This window comes from Equus przewalskii, chromosome 2, assembly GCF_037783145.1.
Source record: "Equus przewalskii isolate Varuska chromosome 2, EquPr2, whole genome shotgun sequence".
In the NCBI taxonomy this organism is placed as follows: Eukaryota; Metazoa; Chordata; class Mammalia; order Perissodactyla; family Equidae; genus Equus; species Equus przewalskii.
The window spans coordinates 39862435-39873954 of NC_091832.1; the positions used below are offsets into that span (position 1 = coordinate 39862435).

Sequence of the window (11520 nt, forward strand, 5' to 3'; positions counted from 1 at the left end):
TTATATAAAATTCAAATCTCAGTGTCCTTAAACAATTTTATTGGAACACAGCCTAAAATATTTATCTGGCCCTTTATGGCAAAAGCTTGCTGAACCCTGGATTAGAGGAAATTGGCTTCTGTACCAGCAAGAGAAATGTAGGATAGACCTAAGGAAGAACTTCCTGCCAGAGAGGTTTGTTAAACACCGAGGGGGCTTTGGGACCCCTAACTCTGGAGTTAAGAGGATTCCACCCACCCACTCTTTGCAAGTGCAAAATGGAGGGAGCTAGGGCAGAGATGGGCCCTGAATTTCTAACCATGGGACTCCCCTGGGAGGCAGTGACGGTTCTGTGCGGACTTTCAGCTTTGTCCTGACCCTCTGTGTTTCCGTGGCTGATGTCCCAGGGCCAAGCTAACTGCTGCCACTGACATAAGTAATGCTGGTTCCCCGCCTGCAGCCACCTCCTTAGGGTTCTATCACAGTCTCGGGTCAGCCACCCCCTGAGAGGCACACACAGCACGGGCGTTATCTGGTCTCAAACAGACAGAACTGACGGCGGATTCGATTTCCAAACAGCCGGCTTTGATCTCTTTCAGTTCCCCTGCCCCACCCCCCGAGGTTCCCATGCCCACTGAACTGGCATAGGGAGAAAAGAACAAGCGTATTTGGTTTCTCCCAGATCCTTCTGCTTTCCTTGGTGCCAGACCCCTGACCCCACTGATTTTCCCAGTGGAGTAAACAGCCCTGGCCCCCTGAGGGCGTGGCCCCTCCGGCAGGGGTCCAGGCCAGCAGGGAATCTGGATGGGGAAGGCTCTTGTCATTTGGAACCTGGTTCCCCCTGGACCAGAGGGTTGGCCAGGAGTGAGATGCCAGGTGGGGGGATGTAAGTGGCTCTCCTGAGGTGGTCCCAGCAGATGTGCTGGGAGAGATGTTCTGGGTGGGCATCATGGGTCTGGCCAGTGGGGGTGGGGGGGAGCGGCAGTTAGCTTCAGACAGCACCCTGACCTCAGAGGTGCCCCAGCAGTGGGCTCTGCTGCAGAAGTGTGGTGTGGGGGGCCTGGGAACCACGAAGATGATGCAAAGTAGACGCACATGGGCAATGTGTGTATTTCTTGAGTCCACGCTTGCATTCAATTCTCAAAGGGCAGGAACTGCGAAAACTAAAGAACCCCTGCAGGGAGGTATCAGGGCCACTCCAAAGCGCGTGTCCCAGGACTGGGTGAGCAGGGCCATAGAAACAGAAGGCACAGCATCATCGTTTCCCCCAAAGATGTCGTATCTCGGAATACCACCTCCCCGAGGGCAGGCGCCAGTCGCCCAGACCTCGCCTTGCAAGCAGGCAGTGCTTCAGACATGTTTTGTTTGGGTCTAGGATGATCCACCTTTGTCCGGAGAAGGAGGAGGACAGCCAGTCCCTGCAGCCTTCACCACAGGAAGGAACCCTGGGAACAGGTCTCCCTTGCCCAACGCCGTGAGAACCGGGCATGAGTCCTTGGATGTGGAGTAGGAGCAAGAACGCGGGGCTTGGAGCCTGACAGGCTTGGCCCAGTTTGGACCCCAGCTCCACCATTCACCCCCTGGGCCGGGGCACTCCCGGTGGGGCCCCCGGACTAGCAGCACCGGCAGCCCCAGGAGCTTGTTCGGGATGCAACATTGACTGCATTGGAATCTGCATTTTAACCAGACCCCCAGGGGATTCTTACACAGGGTAAGGTCTGAGGAGCATTGATCTGGAACCCTGGGCAAGTCATAAAACTAACCCTGCCTCAGTTTCCTCACCTGTAAAATGGCGACACTGCCTACTTTAAAAGATCATTTGGCCACTAAGTGAGATACCGTGTGCCCCGCGTTTAGCCCAGTGCCTGGTCCATAGGAGGTGTTCCATATTCATCTCCTGCCCTTGCCCCATCTCTCAAGGAGTTTCCATTTCTTTTCTACTCAAAAACCTGTTCACGTTTTAACTCGAAGCTGTTACCGTGCTGCGGTCGGACAGTAGAGGGCACTCTCGACATTGCCACGGCGGAGAACTGGGACCCCGGGACGCGCCTGGCCGGCCCTGTGGGTCCCCCGGGGCCCGGGAGGGGGTGGGCGCAGGCGTGCCGCTGCGGGGCTCCTGGGCCCCCCTCCGTTCTGGGCCTGAGCCTGCAGCCTCAGTCATCTGGTCCCCCGTCTGATCACCCGCTGCTAAGTAAAAACAAATTGCCCGGCTGCTCCAAACCTCCGGCGCTCAGTCCCCAGGCCGGTGGGGAGGCGCTTCGCGCGGCCGCTAGACGTTGATGAAGGATCCCTGGTCGCCGTTGGCCGTCTCGGGCTCCACGCAGCGCCCCTTCCTCCGTGTGACCCTGCGGTTCCGGTGGAATTTGGCGTAGCAGCGCAGCCCTGAGCGAAGGGAGGCCAGGGGGTCAGGGGCGCGACAGGCCAGTCCCCTCCCCTTCCTCCCCCACCCCACCCCGCACCCTCTAGGACCCCCTGCACCCTCTCACCACCACCCCCCTTCTTTATTCTGCCATACAACCAACCCGCCCTCCGCACAGCAGCCTGGTTGAGCTTAAAAAGACTCATCAGAGGGGAAGGGAGGGGTGGCCAGATGGAGCACGGGGAATGTTTAGGGCGGTGAAACTATGCTGTGTGACACTTTAATGGTGGATACATGTGGTTACACATTTATCAAAACCCATAGAAATGTATAACACCAAGAGTGAACCAAAGTAAACTATGGGCTTTAGTTAATAATGTGTTAATATTGGTTCATCAGTTGCAAAGAGTATAGCACACTAAGGCGAGATAAGATAATGGAAGATAAGGCAGGGGGAGAGAGGGTACATGAGAACTCTGCTGTGGAATTTTTCTGTCAACCTAAAACTGCTCTAAAAAATAGTCTATTGAAATTGATTTTAAAAAGGATGCAGATTCTGCCCTCCCCTAAAAAACCTCTATGGCTCCCCATTGTACTCAAAAGTAAATCTACACTTCCTACTTGGCTTACAAGACAGTCTGGGACCTGGACCTGCCTCCTGTCTGTTCTCTTTACCTCCCACTCCCCTCCTCACTCTCGAACTCCAGCCACACTCAGTCTTCTTGCTTTTCCTCATAAACCCAGCCATTTCCTGCCCCAGGGCCTTTGCACTTGCTGTTCTTGCAGCCAGAAATCCCTTCCCCAAGCTCTTTGCGTAGCTGGCTCCTTCACAGCCTACAGGTCTCAAAGAGACCCTTCCTGACCACCCTAATTAAAGTAAGTGTGGCCCTCCTGGCCCACCAGTGCAGGATTCCTGGCTGCGGCCGTCTCTCTCACGGCCACAGGCATCCCCTGAGGTACATGGGTAGATGTGGTTTTCATTTAAGGCCACATCCTCCTGATGGGGGAGGAAAGCGATGTCAGTGTGGCCTGAGAAATCCCTACAACTCAGGTTAGGAGTGACCACAGAGAGAGGATGTTGCTAGTTTAAGACCCACTTGTGTCACTAGGAAGAGAACAAAGGGGCTGCTATGAAGTTTGTGCTCAGCAGCCTAGAATGTGCACCTGGGTCACTGGGTTTCAGACCTGTGGCCACACCAGTGCCACTTGGGCAGGGTCAGGGGATTCAAGAGCAGGAGCCCTCCTGGAACCCCCTAGGACCCAGGCTGGCCTTGACTGCTGGACTTCAGCCCTGGGACATTGCAGGATTTCTCAGAAGTCTGCAGGACTCCTGGTCCTCCAGAGGGTCCTGGCATCCCCCGGATCCCTCTGGTGTGACATCTTGGTGACAACCTCCTCCTGGACCATCTTGAATGAGTTGCCCGGGCTGTCACTTCCCCTCTTCATTTGTTTGGAGCCTGTGTCTCCAGGAGGAAGCAGGAGTTTTGGTGGGACCAGCCCGTGTGAGAGGGATCAGAGGAAACAAGTGCATGGGCTTTGCATGCGGACATGGCCTTCGGGTCCCTGGAAAGTGCCCCCCCCCCCCCCCACTGAGGCCCGGGGAGGAGAGAGGAAGGCTTCCTGGGCAGAGGGGCCACCCAGTGAGTGTCCCGCTGGGCACCAACCAGGTGTGCAGCTCGGTAGGGCCACATCCCCTCTCCCGGCGGGCTGGACCTGGATGCCAAGGACCAAAGCTTGGCCCCAGCACCGTTCTAGGCTCCCTGGACTGGAGTGCCCTCCTGCCTGCTCTGCTCAGGCTCCTGCTCTGTGAATGGGGCCCTGCCCCTGCACACGGGTAACAGAAGGCCGCTCCCCAGCACCCCACCCCCACCCCTGCCTCCATCCCTCCCCTCCCAGGTGGTCCTCTCCGTCTCTCCATTCCTCCACTCCTGCCCCCGCCACTGTCCTGCAGCCAGAGTAAGCTTTTTCTTTTTTGAGGAAGATTAGCCCTGAGCTAACATCTGCTGCCAATCCTCATCCTCCTCTTTTTGCTGAGGTAGACTGGCCCTGAGCTAACATCCGTGCCCATCTTCCTCCACTTTATATGTGGGACGCCTACCACAGCACGGCTTGCCAAGCGGTGCCATGTCCGCACCCGGGATCCGAACCGGTGAACCGGGGCCACCGAAGCGGAACGTGTGAACTTAACCACTGCGCCACCGGGCTGGCCCCCAGAGTGAGCTTTTAAAGGCATAAATCAGGGCATGTCAACCCCCTGCTTCCAATGACAAATCAGACAAGGCTGACAAGGTCCTGCGTGATCTTCCCTCTGGCTGCTCCCACCTCCCCCGTCCTCCTCCCCCGTCGGCCACTGAGGGCCAGGCCCACCCAAATGCGGCAACCTCGTTCCTGCCCAAGGGCCTTGCCTCCGCCCGCCCCTGCCTCTTGCCTGGGACTCTCTCTCCCGCCCCTCTGCAGGTGGCTGGGTCCACGGTCCACTCCTGTCCATCCTTTCTAAAACAACTCCCAGACTCCCCATCGGACCCCCCTGGGTTGTTTTCTTGACAGCCCTCATGACTTTCCAAAGACATCTTATCTATTTTTCTGCTTATCGTCTGCTCATCTCACCAGCACAGAATCCCAGGGTGCAGAATGTGCTGGTTCTCTTCGTTGCCAAATCTTGAGCGTCCAGAGCAAAACCTGACACACAGCAGGCCCTCGAGAAACGGTGCTTAGTGCCTGGATGAGTGACTGCCTGGACCTGAGTAGCTTTATGGCTTTCACAGCAGATACTTTTTGAAGCTAATGTGAGCAAGAATAGGGCCTGCATCTCAGGATGGTTAACAGAGGACGGTTAACTGAGACCAAATTCCCCCACTCAGGAGACATGAACGCTGACTGGATATTGAGTGATATTGAGTAATTATCGTTCATTTTTGATATTTTGTTTTTGAAAGAGTACTGATCTTTTAGAGCTGTATATTGAAATTTCACAGATGAAATATCTGTAAACTCACAGGGGTTGCTCCAAAATCAAATGGGAGTCGGGGAACCGGATCGGGGAGGGACCACACAGATCGACTGGGAGTGGCTAATTATCAAAGCTGGGTGATGAGAAACGCGGGCTCATTCTTCTGACCTCAATTCTGACTAGTTTAGTGTATGTTTGAAATTTTTCAGGATACAAAATTAAAAGTATTCCCCTATTTTCTAGCTGTGTGAGTTTGGGCAAGTCACTTAAACTTTCTGTGCCTCAGTTTGCTCATGTGTAAAATGGGGATCATAATAGCTGCCTTCTCTGGACGGTTGGGAGGATTACAGGGGCTACTGTGAGTAACGTCCCCAGCACAGAGCCCTGCACAGAGCCCGGCACTCCTGTGCACACCTGGGCGGGAGGGCGCGCATGGCTCCAGCGGGAGCTCAGAGGAGTTAAAGAGGGAGCGGCCAAATGCCAAATGCGTTCTTCCCTGCGCTCGCTGGGCACTGGGAAGCCCATCCCCACCCGCTGTTATCTCACTTGGAAAGCCTCCCCTGGATAGAATTCAGGGTGAAAGCAGCAGCCTTCTCAGATTCGATCTCATTTAAAGAGATACCCCCTCTCTCCTCCCTTCTCACGCCTCCAGATCATAGGAGATGGTGCCAGCTTGTATTTCAAGAGGTGAGAACAGCAAACCTGAGAAACTCTGCCAGGGATCAGGACGAAATGAGTTCACAGATTGGGAGGGCACCGTGCAAAGCTGTTCTTGCTCACGTCCTCGGCTCCCCCAGGATTCTCCCACCCTCTCCTTCGCCGCAGGCCCCTCAGCCCACCCTCTGCTGGGAAATGTTGCCCCCCACCCCCGCTCAGGGCAGAGCTGGCTTCTAAGAGAAAGGGGGTCTCGTGGTCCTCGGGGCGCAGGGACTCCCCGCCCCGGGAGGCGGGCTCACCTTCCGCACACATGCAGTCGTCAAAGCATTTGTTGTTGAGGCCTCGGTTGTGGGGCGTGCAGAGATGCTCCCTCAGGTCACAGCAGGTCCCTGCCGGCCCAGCAAGCACTCGGGGTCAGCCAAGCTGAGCCGCCTCCCCGCTGCCCTGCCCACAGTCCCACCGGACAGGAGATCCATCATTTCTGTGGCAGGGCCGTGCCCTGGCAGGGTGGGCCATCTGGTGCGCAAGGCTCCCAGCCGGAACCACCGATATGATACACATCACCGCCGGAGCTCCTGGGGGCGGCTGGCCGAGACCCCAGCTGCCCCAGATGGGCAATTGATTGATCATAGGAGGAGCAAAGGCCGTGTGGGATCGCCTCCGCGGAAAAGCGGGTGGAACAGCTGGGGGCTGCCAGGTGTGGAGTCAGCTTAGAGCTGGGAGGGGCCTCAGGGACCCTTGACGCCAACGTCCTCTTTTGACAGATGGAGAAACTGAAGCCCTGGGGAAGCAGAGGATTGCCCCAGGCAGGCCCCAGGCACAGCCTCGCCCACCACCGAGCCAGCTCTCAGAGCCACTGTCCAGTTGGCCCAAACTGGAGCCTTTTCTTTCTGCTCAGGTTGAAAACAATGGTTGGCCTGTCAGGGAGCCGGTGGTCTGGCTCACACAATGCCACATTGCTGGTTCGGTTGCTGTTTTGTAGAATATTCTGGCCACTGAATAAACAAGGAAGGCGCCATGGAGGCGTGCCATGCAGATCTCTCTCTGTAAGGCACTTGCTGTCCATCGGCCAGGAGAGCAGTTAGCTAACGGCCTCCAGCTGTCAGCACCTTCAGGAGCCCCCTGGGCCGATGTCACACTGTTTCCGAGTGGCCCAGCCAGTGCCTGGCATGGGGGTACCAGGGCCCAGCCACTGCTGGCCACTGTGGGCCTCTCCTACGAGGCGGTCTTTGCTCTGGAGCCCCACACTGGGCTGGCCGAGACTGCGTCAAGGGCTGCCCTGTCCAATCCCACTTCTTCCCCCTTTTATTGTCCACAGGCCTTATGCCCACCCCCCACCCCACAGACCCCCTGCACTTCTAACTCCACCTCAGTGTCCACTTCCTAGAGGTCCCCACTGACCCAGCGAGGGCCAGGCTTTAGGACACCAGTCAAAACATCAGACACCTTATTTTCAGACTGTCTTGATGGGCGCAGCTGCTCAGCAGGTGAAGATGTCATCTAAAGTGCCCCCAGAAGCTCAGGGGCGTGGTGATGGGACAAGGACAGAATTAAGCCCGACCAGAAGTTAGGAGGAAGCAGGTGAGGGGGGGTCATGCTGACGCCAGGCAGCGAGGGGCAGTGGTTAAGAACCACGCAGACTAAGGTTTGTGAGCCACTTCCCAGCTGTGTGATTCCGACCAAAACACTTGCCTCTCTGGGGCTCGATTTCCTTGCCTGAAAATTGGGGATGACGGGGTCTCTTTCTCTGGGTTGCAGTGAGGATTCAGTAAAGTAAAGCATGACAGCAACGCTCAGTAACATGGTAGCTGGGGTGGTTGTTATCAGCATCCCTAAAGGGTCACGGGCCATAGGCCTGCTCACGTGCCTGGGAATGTCCACTCCACCCTACACGGGTCCCCACCAGCGCCCGGCCTGCTGCGCTGAACATGTGCTGGTTTGGTACCTGGCAGGCAGTCCTGGTGATGGTCGCACGGCTCCCCTTCAGCTGGTGATGTTTCGTTACCATCGATGGAGAGTTTCCCCCGGTGTTTCTCTGGGGACAAGGAGATGTGCCGTCAGAAGCTGCGGCCCGGCCGAGCAGAGATCAAGCACACGGATGCGGAGACCGAGTGTTCATGCTGCCACTTGGACAGTGTGGCTCGGACAAGACTCGACACCTCTCTCTGCCTCAGTCTTCTCTTCTCTAAAATGGGGTTGACACTAGTACAGACCTAACAGATTTGTTTTTCAAGGTAAAATGAGTTGATACATGGAAAGTGGCATGTGATAAGCACTCATAGCATCTTCTGTTTTGGGGGCCAGTTGCAGTCTAAACTCCATGCCCCCCAAGTCGGGACATCCATAGGTCAGGCCGGGCTCACTGAGCCCCCCCACAACAGATGGGAGAGGAGGGGAGGGAACCGGGCATGGGGTGGCCGGGTGGGTGGATGTACCTTTCTTCTTTGCAGAGGGCCAGACCTCAGGTTTCAAGTCTTCATAATCGGTCCAGTCGAACAAGGCCATGTCCAGTGTGGGCATCACCTCCCCGTCAGGCCTGGGCTGAGCCTGCAGAAGGAGGGTGGAGAGGAGGGAACCTGGAGCTCCCAACAGGTGGAAGCAGGACGGTGGGGCTCCTCAGAGGCCAGCTCATCCTCTGCTGGGCAGCCTGGAATCCCAGCCCAGGGACATGGAGACGACCGCCCAGGGCTCCTGCTCCAGCAGCCGTGTCGGCAGTTTCCTTACTGTGTAGCCACCACTCAAGTGGGATGGTGCCCAGGGGCAGGGGATGCAGACAGGCGAGTGATCCCTCAGGCCCTCTGAGGAGGGGCTGGGAAGGCAGTGGTGCCTGCTCCGGTTTTCTACACTCGTGCAGAGGGAGCGGGATCAAGCACACTGCTCCCTTCCCCACCCCCTCTCTTCCCACAGCAGTTATGGGCTCTCCGTGGCATCACTGGGGCCATGGCCACGGCTCAGTTCACCTCGAAGCCCTGGCCAGTGGTCTGCGGGCTGGATCTGCACACAGTGGGATGTGGGCAAAGATGGCACCTTCCAGGGCTGGGTTCTCAACAAATGGGCTTCTGGGGGCCTGTGACGGCCACGCATTCCTTGGAGCTGGTCTACGGCTCTTAATAGAAAGTCAAGGGGGTGCGCGAGCCACAAAGAGAAGAAAGATCTACTGCCCCCCAAAAGTTTTAGTTCCTCTACATATGTATTTTATTGATCATCATAAATGATTTTATTTTGAAAGAATTTTAAAGCCACAGAAGAGTTGCAAGGATGCCCCTCTTGTTAGTTGCAAGAATGCTGCCATTCACCCCTCTACGCCCTTCACAGGCAATCGCTGATGCCTAGCGCATCTGCCGCCTTTCCTCCTTGCGTTCCCTCCGCGGGTCTTTTTTAAAGGTCTGATGCACGTGGATCAAAGTGTTAACTAATGTTTGTCAATTCTGGGTCGTGGGATACAGTTTTAAAAATTGTTATTCTTATTCTCCGTACTTTTCGGTATGTGTAAAACTCTCCCCCAAGGGCCTTGCTCTTCTCGCCGCAGAGACCAGAGTGCTGAGCCGACACTTGCTCCCTTGGCTGTCCCCAGAGTCAGCCTGCAGAACCACTGCCGGGACAGTGGCAGCAATTCGGGATGGAGTGCCCACCGGCTGGAGCTGGGCTGCACGGGCCTCAGGAGGTCTGGTTTCCATCCAGCCCCAGTGGCCTCCACAACTCCCTCCAGCCCCTGTGCCTCGGTCTCCCCAAATGTACTACCGGGGGCATTGCACGATGTGGTCTCAAGGGCCCTTCCAGCCCCAAGGCCATCCTGGACTCCTCACCTGGGGCCACAGGGATGTGACGGGCAGGATCAGGGACTCTTCCGTGGCGGGTGCTGCCTCAAAGGTGGTGAGGTAGAGTATGGTGGGGGCCAGGCTGGTGGAGGATTCCTCCATCGCCGCGTCGGGGGCCTGGTCTTCAGCGGGCTCCGCCTTCTTCATCAGGGAGCTGGGACCTCGGACCAAGGCTCGGCCTGAGACACAGGGTGGGAAACACAGGGGCTTCATCAGCTGGCCACCCAGTATCTGCACACAGCAGAACCCACATTTCCTGCTGCAAACCAGGGGCCGGCAGAGACCATGTGACAAGCCATTGGCCCAGCCAACACCCCTGTGCCTACCCTCCTGGGTAGGAGAAAATGGGGGACTAGGGGAGAACATCTTAGATGAACTTGCAGTGTCGCTGGGGAGATGGCCCAAGGATTCTCCCTCTAAAGCAACATTCCAGCAGGTCCCAATCTGGGCTGGCTGCGTGCAGCCAGGGCTATAAGGGCAACAAATGAGAACTAGTAGGATTAACCGTGGAAGGCTTCCTGGAGGAGGTGAAGTTTAAGTAGGGGAGCAACGTGATGAGGATGAGAGGCACGGCAGGGGAGAGGCCTTTGAGAAGGCTGGAAGGTGAGAGCTGAAGCTTTGCACACACGAGTGAGTGCTCCGTATGTGGTGGTCATCATCGCCCTGTGCACTGAGCACCTGCTGTGTGCCACGTCCTGCTTTGCAAGCATTATTTCGTCTAACCATTGCAGGAGCTCCCGGAGGTGGCTGCTCCGTCAGCCTCATCTACAGGTGAGGAAACTAAAGCACAGAGAGGTTAGGTGACTTGCCTGAGGGCACACAGCTAGTGAGTAGCACAGTCTGAATTCAAACTCAGGTCCTTCTGAGTGCAAAGCCAATGATTTTCACCACCAGTTCCAAATTCCAAGACGTGTGGGCATGAAGAAGTGGGGGAAGAGTGTGTGGGTTCGGGGTGTCAGGAACAAAAGGGCTTTGAGAGAACCTGGAGGGCCCAAGCTCATCCTTGTCTCTTTTTCTCAGGCAAGATCTGACTTCAAGGTCGGTTGTGTCACTTGGGGTCACCCCACCCTCCAGAAATGAGCCCCAGGGAGTAGAAAGGGGGCTGAGTGACCACTGAATCTGCTCCATTCATTTCACAGACAAGGAAACTGAGGCCTCGTCCGCCCGAGGCCTCACAGCTGGTCAGCAGGCCTGGACCTGGCCTCAAGGCCCCCGCCATCCCTGCCACCCCTCGCCGCTCTCTTGGGAGCGTCCCATTGGTCCATGGGAGCTGGGGGCTGGAGCTGAGCTGGGTTGAGTCCATGCCCCATGTGTGCCCCCCGTTTGTCCTTAAGGATGCCAGCGTCCCCTCCCTAACCTGACTCATGACCCCCAGGTCCGGGAGGCTGAGAGTCTAAGCTGGGGTCCCCCGACTGTGTCCTGCCCACTTGGGGGGTCTCAGTAGGCCTGGCAGGGAAGCTAACCTCAGCTGCTTGCAGGAGAAGGGAGGCTGAGGCCCCATCACACTCCCCCCGCAGAACCCTCGCCCCCATCCCTGTTTGTGGCGCGCGGCCTGCCCCTAGAGGCAGTGTTGTCACATGAAGAGACTGGGAAGCTGAGGTTGGCCGCGGGCTGGGTGCCAGGTAAGACGGGAGGGGCCCTCGGGGCGGAGCTGCTGGGACACATTTGTTCAGAGGCTGGGCCAGCGGGCGGCTACGTTCCCAGTGATCTGGGAACATGGAGGAAAGTTAAAGGAAGGAGAGAAGGGCTGCGGGGGG

At 57.0% G+C, this 11520-nt stretch overlaps 1 protein-coding gene across 1 annotated transcript in view; it reads right to left on the reverse strand.

The window, feature by feature from the left end:
* Nucleotides 1-11520, reverse strand: part of DRAXIN (dorsal inhibitory axon guidance protein) — a 24939-nt gene continuing 13419 nt past the window's right edge. Inside the window, exons 3-7 of the mRNA XM_008522030.2 lie at nucleotides 9752-9942; nucleotides 8381-8492; nucleotides 7891-7980; nucleotides 6245-6334; nucleotides 1-2361 (exon numbers count right to left, since the gene is read on the reverse strand). Coding sequence (XP_008520252.1) covers nucleotides 2249-2361; nucleotides 6245-6334; nucleotides 7891-7980; nucleotides 8381-8492; nucleotides 9752-9942 — 596 coding nt within the window. The 3' untranslated portion in view covers nucleotides 1-2248. The remainder of the gene's footprint in view (nucleotides 2362-6244; nucleotides 6335-7890; nucleotides 7981-8380; nucleotides 8493-9751; nucleotides 9943-11520) is intronic.